Below are 16616 nucleotides of genomic sequence, written 5' to 3' on the forward strand. Positions count from 1 at the left end.
TATTGGAAACAAGAGGCCTCAAACTTGTTTAAATAGTAAAGAAAAACATCTGCGTGTTCATAAAACCACCCACGCCAAAATAATTGAGGTATTGTACTGAAATTTCAGGGAGATATTTTTGAGGGTTATTTGTATGTAGAAAAATATCGAGACCTTGATAGGCCACACAATATTGGAAACAAGAGGCCTCAAACTTGTTTATATAGTAAAGAAAAACATCTGCGTGTTCATAAAACCACTCACGCCAAAATAATTGAGGTATTGTACTGAAATTTCAGGGAGATATTTTTGAGGGTTATTTGTATGTAGAAAAAAATCGAGACCTTGATAGGCTACACAATATTGGAAATACGAAGTTTAAAAATTGTTTAAATAGTAAAGAAAAACATCTGCGTGTTCATAAAACCACTCACGCCAAAATAATTGAGGTATTGTACTGAAATTTCAGGGAGCTATTTTTAAGGGTTACTTGTATGTAGAAAAAAATCGAGACCTCGATAGGCTTCTCAATATTGGAAACAAGAGGCCTCAAACTTGTTTATATAGTAAAGAAAAACATCTGCGTGTTCATAAAACCACTCACGCCAAAATAATTGAGGTATTGTACTGAAATTTCGGGGAGATGTTTTTGAAGGCTATTTATATCTAGAAAAAAATCGAGACCTTGATAGGCTTCACAATATTGGAAACAAGAAGCCTCAAACTTGTTCAAATAGTAAAGAAAAACATCTGCGTGTTCATAAAACCACTCACGCCAAAATAATTGAGGTATTGTACTGAAATTTCAGGGAGATGTTTTTGAGGGTTATTTGTATGTAGAAAAAAAACGAGACCTTGATAGGCTTCTCAATATTGGAAACAAGAGGCCTCAATCTTGTTTATATAGTAAAGAAAAACATCAACGTGTTCATAAAACCACTCACGCCAAAATAATTGAGGTATTGTATTGAAATTTCAGGGAGCTGTTTTTGAGGGTTATTTGTATGTAGAAAAAAATCGAGACCTTGATAGGCTTCTCAATATTGGAAACAAGAGGCCTCAAACTTGTTTAAATAGTAAAGAAAAACATCTGCGTGTTCATAAAACCACTCACGCCAAAATAATTGAGGTATTGTACTGAAATTTCGGGGAGATGTTTTTGAGGGTTATTTGTATGTAGAAAAAAATCGAGACCTTGATAGGCTACACAATATTGGAAATACGAAGTTTAAAAATTGTTTAAATAGTAAAGAAAAACATCTGCGTGTTCATAAAACCACTCACGCCAAAATAATTGAGGTATTGTACTGAAATTTCAGGGAGATATTTTTGAGGGTTATTTGTATGTAGAAAAAAATCGAGACCTTGATAAGCCACACAATATTGGAAACAAGAGGCCTCAAACTTGTTTATATAGTAAAGAAAAACATCTGCGTGTTCATAAAACCACTCACGCCAAAATAATTGAGGTATTGTACTGAAATTTTGGGGAGATGTTTTTGAAGGTTATTTGTATCTAGAAAAAAATCGAGACCTCGATAGGCTTCTCAATATTGGAAACAAGAGGCCTCAAACTTGTTTAAATAGTAAAGAAAAACATCTGCGTATTTATAAAGTCACTCACGCCAAAATAATTGAGGTATTGTACTGAAATTTCGGGGAGATGTTTTTGAGGGTTATTGGTATGTAGAAAAAAATTAATTCGTTGGTTTCAGTGTATATGTGAACGTCTTTTGATTTCACAAAGTCAATTTGTTCCATAGGTTTAATATGGAGCGAAATAAAACAACTTTGGGACGTAGGATTAGAAGAATATGTCAGAGATATGTGGAATGTCATAGATTTCATCACCAATTCTTTGTATGTAGCCACAGTAGCCTTAAGGATCGTTTCCATATACCAGGTAAACGATATTTGTTATTCAACTGAATGAAAATAATAATAGAAAACTCAAAATACACAAAGAAAATAAGTGAACGAATTGTTAATAACCGCATCTTATCAAAAATGCACCATAAAACAAATTTTCCTGAAAATATTGGTACAATTTGTTTTTAAAATTGATTTAAATATAAAATTCTGATGATTATAATCCGCGTATATTGTTATAACTTGTATTGTTAAGTGAAATTTCCATCTTTTGTTTTCGAAATGTGCATCAGGCATTTAATAAATTAATATAATCATGAATTGATGTTTTCATTATGTGACTAATGTGAATTTTATTGAAAAACTTCTCTATGTTATATTCTCAAAACTTTACGTTTGCCTAGCTGGATATTATTTAGGAAGAGACTCCCGTGGAGTATAAATTATACATTTCAATATGAATATTACTAATATTGCTTATCAATAATATATATTTATCACGGGATATAGCACGTTCTTTAAATGTGAACATTTCTTCATTTTTTTCCTCATATATCAATCAGTAAACGTGTCTTCTAATATCTACGTTTATCAATTTATTTTTCCAACTATTCCCTGTATATTGAAATTTTTATATTCTCAAAATACAAATTTATGCACTCCCTTACAGGTTAGTCTGATATTTCAGGTTCAATTGACACCGGAAACGTCGAAAATCAGAAGAGAAGATTGGGACGCTTGGGACCCCATGTTAATATCTGAAGGCTTATTTTCGGCGGCGAATATATTTAGGTAAGTTTCTCAAAATAAAATTCTTCTTAGTTGTAGTTTTTTTTGCTCGCTAGTACTATATTTCAAACCGCAACGTTTTAAGATAAATTAAATCACTTTATAGCTTGTTAATCTGTTTTAACGAGTTTGTTGTACAGAAAACCAAGCATATTAAACAACATGTAAAGTTTTATTTAAAAAGAAATGCTAAAAAAGCTTAAGAAACTGTTGAAACTAGTCAACAATCCTTCGAGCTCAAAAATAGTTCCAATTCGGAAACAAAAAGTTTTTAGGACAATGTGAGACCCAAAATCATTTATCAAAAGTTACTTTTTGAGACTAATAGTGTCCTACTCTCTTTTTCAAGTGAATTGCTACAAAACGGTAAAATCAAATTAGGTTTTCACATAATTTTTAATAAAAGAAAATGTGATAACACCGGGTATATCGTCTCCATTTGCTTTTTCACGATAAACTCGTGAAATTTCTTCGCGAATACGGTTAGAAAGTAAACATTTTTCACTAACAACGTTTCTGGTCTTGCTGGTTGTTGAAGGTGAATCTTAAACTGGAATTTAACGAAACGTTTTCCATTCATATGATAAAATGTTTTCTGAGAAGCTGGAAAGTCTGTGTTTATAAAAATAGACCCGAAATTGAAAGAAAAATGAACAATAATGGATATACAGCGTACTGAAGCTTTTATTTTTGTTTCTTCCACTTCTACATAGTATATAATAAATTTTCCTTCGTCTATATTAGTCACATTTTTCACGACATTTAGTTAAATTTGTTTCTATTAGTTTTCCTCGAACTGTTTTCTATTTTCCATCAATATAATTCATATCATTTTTTGCTCAATTTCAATAAATAATGAGACATTTTTTCCATTTTTATTTTGTCGTTTATATACGTTGATTTTAGATTGTTTTGGGAAATCGTTTTGGCTTCACACCCACCCATACTTGGAGGTTATTTTGTACAAGACTCAACATCTTATTGTTCTGTTTCCAAAATAGATAGAGTCCTCTCAAAGGAGACTAGGTTAGGTTATCAATGTACTTAAGCTTTGCTCTATTTTTAGCTTGCTTTCAGAATCTGCAGATCTGCCATTCTCATCGTCTTAAAGTAGTATTTGACGGGGTAGTGATCTGCCACAAAACCGACCACCAGTTTGATATCGTTTCTAGTAATCACGAGAAGTTCTTCAGACTTCTGATCTGATTCTTTAGATATTCGTTCAGTTCGTTATTGATGTGGCGTCTCGAGAGGCCACAGTGTCCAAGTCATGGAGTCGTTGCCTCTTTTTTGGCAAGGCTGTCTGCTTCTTCATTTCCTGGTATACCCTGGTCGCTTGGAAGCCACATTAGGGTTACTTTTTTTCTGTTAGCTAGTACTTTCAGAGTTTGTTTTCACTCCTACACTAATTTGGATGCAAACTCAATAGCTTTCAGGTCCTTTAAGGCTGCTTGGCTATCTGAAAGAATGTAGGTGTACTTTTTAGGTTTCTATCTGAAACTCTACCTGAAAAATGGATCTAGAGGTATGGATATCTTGCATTTTGGTTCAGAAATGTCCAATACAGTTTCTTGTATCAGCTATGAACCGTTTGTGGACCAGAGAGATACATTTTGAGCTTCAATCTATGTATGTTGGTTTTTGGAAAAAGTTTCACCAATAGGAATTAATTATATACACTAAAACGTTATAAATAAAATCTAATTTTGTCCCTACATTCATTCTAAATAATATTTTTCTTCTACAGCTAATTTACCAACAAGAAAAAGTTTTATCTACGTTTTTGTACAAAAAAAAATGATTAACGACTCCATATATATACGTAATTATATACATACACCAATTTTTCATATTTTTTAATCTACCTGTTTATAAAAATAAGATATATTATAACTGTTAAATCTCATTTATGCTTTTTTCCATCATACACCACCGTCTCTTCTCCTTACAGCTAAACCATTAATCTAATCCCCCTATTGTTATAAAATGACAGATTGAGCACTTAATTTTCCAGATATATATTTGCCCCTACGTCATGTTTAAATTCGAGATTCATCCCTTTTAGAATTAGACAATCATAGCCGTAACTTTTTGTGTTTGATGTTTCTTGTGAGAGGCTTCACTAAAATTCGCCTCAAAACTAGACGATCATAGAGTGTAATTAATGATAGACGTCATACAGAACCATTAGAAATATTTAATTTTATACCAAGGAATGAAAGTAATTTTTTTCCTTTTCATCATCATTCATTATTAATCATTAATTTAGACAAAACTTCGGATAAAACAAATCATTTTAGAAAATTTAATGTCATGCAAAATCATCGAAATGAAACTGTCAACTGTCAACATTGAAGTAACTAGAGTCACTCCAGAGTGTCCCGAAAGTGTTTTGCAGTACGGAACTGTCACTTTCACTACATGGAACACTCAAAACGCAACTTTCGGTATGTAAATTAATACAGAACGAATAACTTTCCGACGGAGTCGTCTAAAAAATTAAATTACAATATAATGTTAGAGGAAGATGATAAACTAAAGTCTACGAACCACGTTCATATATGAAGAACCTGAAACATGCAAACTCGCGATCTATAATCAGTCTACAGAAATAATGACGTTTCTTCCTTCTTCTTCTTATTTCTAACAAGAATGACCGTATTGGTAGGCATTCTATCCATCATTTAGGTGGTCTTCTTCCTTCTGGGCTATTCATTTTTGCATTTTTAACAAATTTACTGTCTTTTATACTTCTTAGTATTTTTATTTCGATTGTTCCCATCGTCTGTAGTGTCCTCTACTCTTAGATTTAAAATATTTGATATTTTCGCTGATTACTGTCACTCCACTGTCTAAGAGTGTCATTGTAGAATTGATCCTTTCGGAATATAATCAAGTGACGTTCGCGTCTAGGATTGTTCGAACGCATCCACTCGAAAACGTTCGTTATCGAATGAGTTCCATTAATAACCAAACAATTTATCGGACGAACAATGTGGAACGCACATTATCGAATTAATTTCGAATGGTTTTTATCGGTTTCAATCGGAAGTCGTCTGAATTTGGGAGCGATCGAAATTCGGATGAATTGAAATCATTATTTATGATCGTAGTTCGTTTATTTGTTTGATTGATGAATTTTAAACTAATATATTCTGTACAAGGTGATTTTTGTATTAGAAATTAAAGAAAAAAGTAGAAAAAATTGAGCTGATTGGCTTTGAAATAATGCCTTTAGTCGCTTTTCCAATTAACGAGTACGCAAAGCTTTAATTTCAAGTTAACTTCATTATCTCAATGTCTTTTTGTCAATGTTTGGAATAGTATCAAATTTCGTTGGTTTAATTTAGTAATAAAAAACTTGGCTACATGAATAAAATGATAGTCTGGCGGTGCAATATCTGGACTATACGGTGGGTACACTAAAAGAGTTATTCATTCCGTTTTCGTTTTCTATGTTTCCCCCTTCTTCATAAATCTTGTTGTTTATTCGTTGAATTTATGATTTCTTAAGTTTTTCTCGCTCCTAAGTAGTTTTTTATTGTTTATTTGTAGTTTTTATAAATAATTCATATTTTTTTATTATTTCTTCGCAGTTTCTGTTCTTTATTTGTAGTTTTTCATTATTTCTTTGTTTTTTTTTCCATAGTCTTCATTGTATCTCTCTATATTTTTGTTGTTTTCATCATTTATTCGTAGTGCCTTCCCAATCTTTCTTTATAGTTTTTTTATTATTCCCTCGAGACTCCTATTATTTATGTTCTTTGTCATTTCATATTATTTTTCTTTAGTTTTTGTTGTTTCCTCTTAATTTCTCATAATTGTTGTTTCTTCTCAGTTTTTCATCATTTCTTCGTATTCGTTGTAATGTTTATTTATCATTCTCAGCTTGTTAGTAATTTTTATTAATTTTTCTTGATTTTCTTTTATTTATTCGTAACTTTAGTTGGTTTTTATATTTCTCTCAATCCTATATTCTTCCCAACTAATGTTTTTCTTGTTTCTTTGTTATTGTTGCTTATTTTATAGTTTTTTGTTATTTTTTCATTGTAGTTTTTATTGTGTCCCCGAAATTTCTTAATTTTGTCCCTCCTAAGTAGTTTTTTATTGTTTATTTGAAGTTTTTATGAATAATTCATATTTTTTTATTATTTTTTCGCAGTTTCTGTTCTTTATTTGTAGCTTTTCATTATTTCTTTGTTATTTTTCCATAGTCTTCTTTGTATCTCTCTATATTTTTGTTGTTTTCGTCATTTATTCGTAGTCACTTCCCAATCTTTACTCCTGTGATTTATGTTCTTCGTGATTTCATATTATTTTTCTGTAGTTTTTGTTGTTTCCTCATAATTTCTCATATTTATTGTTTCTTCTCAGTTTTTCATCATTTCTTCGTATTCGTTGTAATTTTTATTATTCTCTGTTTGTTAGTAATTTTTATTAATTTTTCTTGATTTTCTGTTATTTATTCGTAACTTTAGTTGGTTTTTATATTTTTCTCAATCCTATGTTCTTTCCAACTTTTTTTTCTTGTTTCTTTGTTATTGTTGCTTATTTTTTGTTATTGTTTCATTGTAGTTTTTGTTATGTCTCCGAAATTTCTTAATTTTGTCCCTCCTAAGTAATTTTTTATTGTTTATTCAAAGTTTTTATGAATAATTCATATTTTTTTATTATTTCTTCGCAGTTTCTGTCCCTTATTTGTAGTTTTTCATTATTCCTATGTAGTTTTTGTTTATTTCTTAGTAATTTGCTATTCTTCGTTCATAAATTTTATTGTTTTCTCTCAACTTTTGTTGTTCATTCGTAGTTTTTTATTCAATGATCTTTTCTCAAATTTTTTGTTTGTGTTATCGTAGGTTTTCATTGTTTCTTCTCGATCTTTTGATTTTCTCAAATAGTTTTTTCATTGTTTACTCTTGCTAATGGTTTATTGTTCTTTCTATCGTAGTTTTTATTGTTTTTTCTTCGTTTCTCCACATCTTTTGTGGCTAAATAGAAGTTTTCTATTGTTGTTTCTTAATATTTTCTTCTTTTTCCATAATGTTTGTTGTTTATTCGTGATTTTGGTTGCTTTTTCGTTAGTTTTAATATTTTCTTCTCAATCTTATATTCTTCCTTGGTAGTTTTTCTTATTTCCTTGTTATTTTTGTTGTTTTATTTTTCTGTATTTTTTGTTATTGTTTCATCGCAACTTTTGTAGTGTCCTCGTAGTTTGTTACGGTTTCTCTTCATGTTTTTTTTTTATTTGTTACTTTGTAGTTTCTTATTTATTTTTCTGTAGTTTTTGTTGTTTTCTCATAGTTTCTTCAAGTTTTTTTCTCATATTTGTAGTTTCTTCTCAGCTTTTCATCAATTCTTCTCATTCGTTGTAATGTTTATTTATCTTGCTTAGTTTGGTAATAATTTTTATCAATTTTTCTTGATTTTCTGTTGTTTATTCGTAATTTTGCTTGGTTTTTGTATTTCATTCTCAATCCTATGCTCTTCCCAAGTAATTTTTCTTATTTTTTGTTATTTTTTTTTTGTTTTTTTATAGTCCCTGTTATTTTTCTGTAGTTTTTTGTTATTGTTTCATCGCAGTTTTTGTAGTTTCCTCGTAATTTTTTATAGTTTTCTCTCATTTTTGTTGTTAACTCGTAGTTTGTTATGGTTTCTCTTCATGTTTTGTTTCGTTTTCGTAGTATTTGTTGTTTCTTTGTGATTTCTTATTTATTTTTCTGTAGTTTTTCTTGTTTTCTCATAGTTTCTTGGAGTTTTTTTTTCTTATTTATTGTTCCTTCTTAGTTTTTCATCATTTCTTCTCATTCGTTACAATTTTTATTCATCCTTCTTAATGTGTTAGTAATTGTTATTAAGTTTTCGTGATTTTTTGATGTTTATTCGTAATTTTGATTGATTTTTATATTTCTTTCTCAAACCTATGTTCTTCCCAACTAATTTTTTTCTTGTTTCTTTGTTATTGTCGTTTTTTTTATAGCTTTTTGTAGTGTTTCTTACAATTTTTTCTTGAGTTTTTTTATTTCATCGTAGTTCGTACATTTTTTCAGGTTCTTCCTAATTTTTGATCATTCCTTCTTAGTTTGTTCATAGTTTCTGTTGATTTTTCGTGTTTTTTATCGTTTTTTCATATTTTTCTTCGTAGATTTGATTGTTTTTTGTAGTTTTTTATGGCTTTTTTTATTTTTCATTATCAATCACCATTTCATTTCCTAGTTTTTGTTTCTTGATATTTTCTAGACCGATAATACTCTATTATATCTGAGAAATTCTTTAATTTTCATACCTCCTTATAAGAGTAATTTTTAGATGAATGAATAGATTTTTTTTGCGATTTAGTTATACGAAAAATTGAATTAAACGCCTTTACACCTACATCAACTTTTCGGCGTTTTTAAAATGGTTTTATTACCTCACAAGCCAGATAATAACCTCAAAAAGTTTAAATTCCGTTTTGTTTTGCTTTCAAATGCTAAACGAAGTTAGTAACTCCATTAAAAAGTTCATTACGACTTCACAAAGTTGCGTTTTAGATAAATTCTCCTGCTACGCTTTTGTTTAGAAATAAGCCCGATACAAATTAGTTACTATAGATATTTTGAGTTGAGTTAGTATCAGATTTTTTTTGAAACGTAATTTGTACTAATATTTAAAACAAAAACTTAAAAGACAACTTGTTTTCGGACCAATTATTGATTGTTTATTTGTGATCACATTCGCCAAAATTTATACCAAACGCGTCCGCCGAAATTATCATTTCTTACCATTATTTTTCATCGGTTTCTACCGCGTTGTATTCCAAAAAATGGAAAATATGGAAAAGCTGCAGAATCATACCGATCTAGGAAGATCAAATCATTGAAATATGATAAGCGACAACGCCTTCCTAAAGAACTAATAAATTTTGATATTTAGAAGTCAAAGATACTTTTGAGATGATGTGGCAACGTTTGAAATATGGAATACTGAAAAAAATTAACGATGAAGATATAATAAAAAGAATAAAAAGGCAAAGAAAAAAGCGTAACATATAAAAAATGTTTAAAATAAATATAATAGGTTATGAAAATGACAGGAATCGTTAATTGTAAATAATGAAGAATAATAGACGAAGAAATATTGAAATAGTGGGAGTCGGTCCACCCCAGAATGATGTTGATTTAAGTAATTAGTCGTAGTTGTGGTTTTTACGTAGTTTTGTTTTGTTTCTCCGCATTTTTTGTTGTTCTCTCATTATTTTTCTGTTTTTAATAGTTTTGGTTTCTCCATACTTTTCATTTATTGTTGTTTCCATACAATTTTCTGTAGTTTCTTCTGAGTTTTTGTTAACTCTCCGTATTTTCCGTTGCTTTTTCTAAGTTTTTTTCGTTATTTTTCCTACTTTTTCGTCGCTTCTTCGTAATTATTGTTTTATTGTTGTCTCCTTATTGGTTTTTGTCATTTCTTCCTAATAATTCTTTGTTCCACCGTTATTTTTGTTTGTTTTACGTAACTTTTGTCGTTTTTTCTCAGTTTTTCTTGATTATTTCGTAGTTTTTTGTTGTTTCTTGTGATTTTTTAAACATTTTTCATTGTTTTGTTGTTTATATGCAAATTTTTGTTATTCCTTCTCAATATTTATTGATTGTTCTTAATCTTTTTTGATAATTTCGTACTTTTCAGATATTTCCTTTTATTTTTAGAGTTTTTTCTTAGTTTTTTATTTAATTTTTTAGTAGCTGGCAACATAGTTTTCTATTCTTTCTGAGTTTTCTGTTATTGTTATTCCTTCTCAATATTTATTGATTGTTCTTAATCTTTTTTGATAATTTCGTACTTTTCAGATATTTCCTTTTGTTTTTAGAGTTTTTTCTTAGTTTTTTATTTAATTTTTTAGTAGCTGGCAACATAGTTTTCTATTCTTTTTGAGTTTTCTGTTATTGTTAGTTCTTCTTAATATTTGTTGATTATTCTTAATCTTTTTTGATAATTTCGTACTTTTCAGATATTTCCTTTTATTTTTAGAGTTTTTTCTTAGTTTTTTATTTAATTTTTTAGTAGCTGGCAACATAGTTTTCTATTCTTTCTGAGTTTTCTGTTATTGTTAGTTCTTCTTAATATTTGTTGATTATTCTTAATCTTTTTTGATAATTTCGTACTTTTCAGATATTTCCTTTTATTTTTAGAGTTTTTTCTTAGTTTTTTATTTAATTTTTTAGTAGCTGGCAACATAGTTTTCTATTCTTTTTGAGTTTTCTGTTATTGTTAGTTCTTCTTAATATTTGTTGATTATTCTTAATCTTTTTTGATAATTTCGTACTTTTTAGATATTTCCTTTTGTTTTGAAAGTTTTTTCTTAGTTTTTTATTTAATTTTTTAGTAGCTGGCATCATAGTTTTCTATTCTTTCTGAATTTTTTGTTATTTCCATGGAAATTTTTGTTGTTTCTTCTTAGTTTTAACCCAATGCCAAATTTTCTGTTGTTTATTTCGAAGTTTCTTTGTAATTTTCCTTCAGTTTTCTTTATTTTTCCTTAATTTTTTCTTATTTTCCTGTAGGTTTTTGTCTATTTATCCGTATTTTGTGTTGCCTTTTTGTAGTGTTTGTTTTTTGTTGTCTCTTCGTATTTTTTGCACTTTTTCATATTTTTTTGTCATTTAATCCTAAATTAGATCATTTTTCCCTATTATTCTATGACTTTTCTGTAGCTCTTGTCATTTCTTTTAGTGTTCTTTTTAGTGTTTTATTTTTTTTGTTTATTTATAATTTTTTGTTCTATCTACTTTTTTGTTGTCTCTTCTTTATTTTTACTAATTCTCTGCATTTTTTGTTATTTATTTAGTAGACTCTTCCCAATTTTCCTGTAGTTTTGATCAAAATTCTTGTAGTCATTGTAATTTTTGTTATTTATTAGGAGTTTTTCGTATTTTTCCCGGTTATTGTTATTTCTCAATCGCTTTCTATCCTTTGCTCATAGTTTTTGTATTATTCCATAATTTGCTATTGTTAATTCATACTTTTTGAAATTATTAGTAATTTCCGTTGATTTTTTCCTTATATATTATTTTCTGCACCTCAAAACATTGATCCATAAAGCATCTATACAACGCAGCTCACAAGGTATATTCAACCACTATATATATAACGTTTTCGTAGTGGGATTGTGGCAAAATTAAGTACCAAAGTGTACTAACTCTAATATATTTCAGGGCTTTCGAATACTTATTTATTTATCATCTGGGACTGAAATTATGATCAAGTAAAGTATAAAAATGTGTAAAATTTCGTTGTTTCTTCTGAAAAAACATTAAATTCACACTAAGATCATTTTAACCAGTTTATTTATTAATGCATTGACCATTTTGGGCAATGCATGTTGTTTTTTTGAGAATAGACGTTTTTTTTTCGGTGTTTCTAGTTGTCAAAACTTTGCCAGTTTCATAATTCATATTATGTCCTTCATAATAAACATGTGTCGCTAATGAACACCTGTCGGGATATAGGAAGAAATGAAATAAACATATTTCTCGGTAAAATTGATTATGTTAGTCGTTTTCAAGCTAGTTTGAACACTTTTTTATATACCGGTAACGAAGCTTTCATCGCATTGTATGTTTAATTAATTCTTCAGAACAATGAGAAACTGTTAAAGCGTATTTAAACAGAATAAAAGAGAAGCTTGTAATAATGTCTTTCATTCTAAATGAGATAGGAAAGCTATGACGACTATTTATATAAAACAGAAACGAAAATAACCTTAATCACACAGAATCCCATCTTTATACATTTTGAAAGCGTAGTAGAAATTGGTTTTACAATTAAGGTCGAAATTCAAGAACCAACAGTCAAAAGGCAGCGACACAAATTATGTTTAATGATAATCATTCATAAAAATTACCCCATTTCCAAATATATATATTCATAAAACAAATTTCCACCTTCGTAAAAAGCACAAATTTTTTCTACCATTTTTTTTTCAGTTCCCTGAAACTTGTGTACATATTTTCGGTGAACCCACATTTGGGGCCATTACAGGTGTCTCTATCCAGAATGGTAATGGATATCATGAAATTTTTTTTCCTCTACGTCTTAGTACTGTTCGCTTTCTCTTGCGGTAAGTATTTTTCATAATAAATGGCTTGTTCAACGATATATCAACACTAAAAGATATCATCTTTCACAATGAATTTATAAACAAAACTATTGTCCATGAAAATACAAAATAGACAGGACAGAAGTTAAAATATTAGTTAAGGTATAAAAGTAGAAGTCCTGGCAAGAATTCGGAAAGAAGATGGCGAGGAAACTCAAAAACTTTCCTCAGGTTGCATTGAAAACGGAATAAAAACAAGTAATAATAATGAGAATTCACTTACAAATACTAAAGATGCAAATAAAGATATAATAACAAACGAAGATAATATCGTGGCAAAAATTTGAAGAGATGACGAAGAAAATTCAAAATTATCCTTTGAATCCATTGAAAATGCATTAAAAACAAATAATAATAACAAAAACTCACTGGTTGACATTAAAGATGCAAATGAAGACATAATAACAAGAGAAGATAACATCACGACAAGAATTTGGAAAGAAGATGACAAAAAAATCAAAGACTTTCCTCAGGAATCATTGAAAACAGAATAAAAACAAATAATAATAACAAAAGTTCACTGGTTAACACTAGAGATGCAAATAAAGATATAATAACAAACGAAGATAATATCGTGGCAAAAATTTGAAGAGATGACGAAGAAAATTCAAAATTATCCTTTGAATCCATTGAAAATGCATTAAAAACAAATAATAATAACAAAAACTCACTGGTTGACATTAAAGATGCTAATGAAGACATAATAACAAGAGAAGATAACATCACGACAAGAATTTGGAAAGAAGATGACAAAAAAATCAAAAACTTTCCTCAAGAAGCATTGAAAACAAAATAAGAACAAATAATAATAACAAAAGTTCACTGGTTAACACTAGAGATGCAAATAAAGATATAATAACAAACGAAGATAATATCGTGGCAAAAATTTGAAGAGATGACGAAGAAAATTCAAAATTATCCTTTGAATCCATTGAAAATGCATTAAAAACAAATAATAATAACAAAAACTCACTGGTTGACATTAAAGATGCTAATGAAGACATAATAACAAGAGAAGATAACATCACGACAAGAATTTGGAAAGAAGATGACAAAAAAATCAATAACTTTCCTGAAAAAGCATTGAAAACAGAATAAAAACAAATAATAATAACAAAAGTTCACTGGTTAACACTAGAGATGCAAATAAAGATATAATAACAAACGAAGATAATATCGTGGCAAAAATTTGAAGAGATGACGAAGAAAATTCAAAATTATCCTTTGAATCCATTGAAAATGCATTAAAAACAAATAATAATAACAAAAACTCACTGGTTGACATTAAAGATGCTAATGAAGACATAATAACAAGAGAAGATAACATCACGACAAGAATTTGGAAAGAAGATGACAAAAAAATCAAAAACTTCCCTCAAGAAGCATTGAAAACAAAATAAGAACAAAAAATAATAACAAAAGTTCACTGGTTAACACTAAAGATGCAAATAAAGATATAATAACAAACGAAGATAATATCGTGGCAAAAATTTGAAGAGATGACGAAGAAAATTCAAAATTATCCTTTGAATCCATTGAAAATGCATTAAAAACAAATAATAATAACAAAAACTCACTGGTTGACATTAAAGATGCTAATGAAGACATAATAACAAACGAAGATAACATCGTGGCAAGAATTTGGAAAGAAGATGACAAAGAAATCAAAAACTATCCTTTGGGATCAGTGAATACGCAAAAAAGAAAAAAGACATAAAATAAGATCTGAATGGAAACGAAAATGACAAAATTGCAAAAATAGGGAGAGAAGATGACATAATGACATATAAATGTGGAGAAAATATGTGATATATCTTTTGGAAGAACATGATAAATACGAGAACTAAAGAGCAGAAGAAATAAAAATGACAGCGGAGAAACCAAGAATAAGAATAGCAAGAAATAGAAGCAGCTGTGTCATAGTTTAATAATGACCGAAGTAGGTCGAAACGTCAATTTTGACACGAAACCTAAAGACAAACTATCACCAAAAACATGAATATAATGACAGAAGACATCTACAACAATGTGTAGAAAACTGACAAGAAATAATAACTGAAGCAATAAGAATAGACATAATGGTAGAAGACGGTTTATGTTGAAAAAAAAATTGTTAAAACATTGACCCGACATGTATTTAAACCTTGGAGAAATAAAAAAAATACCAAATCACAGTGAAATAATTCGATAGGATTGGTACTTAAATCTTAATTGGGCATATTAAACAGTTTTCAATTCGAATATCCTGTTGATACAGTCTCACACTGTATACTCAAGTTACGAACGCGTTACTGCATCCCTTGATGAAGTAGAATTCTAAAATTCGGCGCAATCGAGCTGGATTTACGTTGGAATTACCCGGAATACGTTTGGGGTTTATTTTATATAAGTTTTTATCATAGCAGGCGGTTTATTTACATTGTTTCTTTTAAATAATTTCTAGGAAGATCAATTTATTCATCCTCAATCATCAAATTACTCTTATTATGATTTCTATCAATAATTATATCACAGGTTTGAACCAGTTATTATGGTACTACGCCGATTCCGAAAAACAAAGATGTCGACAAGAAACTGGAGCTAAATTGAACCACAACCAAACCGAACCGGATTCGAACGCTTGCACGATATGGAGGAGATTTTCAAAGTGAGTTTTATTGGACGCGAAAATTGTTTATTCATTAAAATTGTTGTTTTCATTTCAGTCTATTCGAAACTAGTCAAACTCTCTTTTGGGCAGTATTCGGTCTAATAGATCTGGAGAGCTTCGAGTTGAACGAAATCAAAATATTTACGAGGTTTTGGGGGATGTTGATGTTCGGCACCTATTCCGTTATCAACATAGTGGTACTACTCAATTTGTTGATTGCCATGATGAATCATTCTTATCAACTGATATCGGTGAGTACACAGGACGCAGGTTTTGGCATGCATATGACATTTTCCCCCTTATTCCCTGTATGCAACGTTGAAAACATGTTTTGGGCTTTTTGTGATGTTTTGCATGATGTTTTCCATCGTAATTGACTTCGATAGTTTGAACGCGTGCGCGTTCAAATTAAACCAAAGACCTTCTATTCTATTTAGACAATACAAACTTCATTTTTCTTTCTCAGGAATAATGGGATGACATATTTTGATAATAATTGATTAATTATTTGGTTTCATCTTTTCTTCTTTAGGTGGTAAGCTGTTTTTGATCATATCCCATTTTACTTTCCATTTGGACACGTATGTTGCCATGTTCTCCTGATAATTCGACAGAACATGTAACAGGAGGTCTTGGTGCAAATAGGAAGAGTCTAACATAAGAAATAACCGGTCGAATTATGAGGAGAACATGTATGGCGACTCCATAATCTGACATACCCGTCGAAATGGAAAGATACAGGAAAAGATAAACCAATTCAAATTAGTTATCAAAAAACATGTAACAGGAGCTCTTGGTGCAAATAGGAAGAGTCTAACATAAGAAATAACCGGTCGAATTATGAGGAGAACATGTATGGCGACTCCAGAATCTGAAATACCCGTCCAAATGGAAAGATACAGGAAAAGATAAACCAATTCAAATTAGTTATCAAAAAACATGTAACAGGAGCTCTTGGTGCAAACAGGAAGAGTCTAACATAAGAAATAACCGGTCGAATTATGAGGAGAACATGTATGGCGACTCCAGAATCTGAAATACCCGTCCAAATGGAAAGATACAGGAAAAGATAAACCAATTCAAATTAGTTATCAAAAAACATGTAACAGGAGCTCTTGGTGCAAATAGGAAAAGTCTAACATAAGAAATAACCGGTCGAATTATGAGGAGAACATGTATGGCGACTCCAGAATCTGAAAT

General features: G+C 29.5%; 1 protein-coding gene across 1 annotated transcript in view; it reads left to right on the forward strand.

The window, feature by feature from the left end:
* The window catches only part of LOC130452362 (transient receptor potential-gamma protein), a 70722-nt gene that overhangs the window by 32982 nt on the left and 21124 nt on the right, over positions 1-16616 (forward strand). The window contains exons 8-12 of the mRNA XM_056791571.1: positions 1743-1882; positions 2537-2640; positions 12594-12727; positions 15281-15413; positions 15472-15667. Coding sequence (XP_056647549.1) covers positions 1743-1882; positions 2537-2640; positions 12594-12727; positions 15281-15413; positions 15472-15667 — 707 coding nt within the window. The remainder of the gene's footprint in view (positions 1-1742; positions 1883-2536; positions 2641-12593; positions 12728-15280; positions 15414-15471; positions 15668-16616) is intronic.

The sequence above is a fragment of the Diorhabda sublineata genome, chromosome 1 (assembly GCF_026230105.1).
Source record: "Diorhabda sublineata isolate icDioSubl1.1 chromosome 1, icDioSubl1.1, whole genome shotgun sequence".
Classification (NCBI taxonomy): Eukaryota; Metazoa; Arthropoda; class Insecta; order Coleoptera; family Chrysomelidae; genus Diorhabda; species Diorhabda sublineata.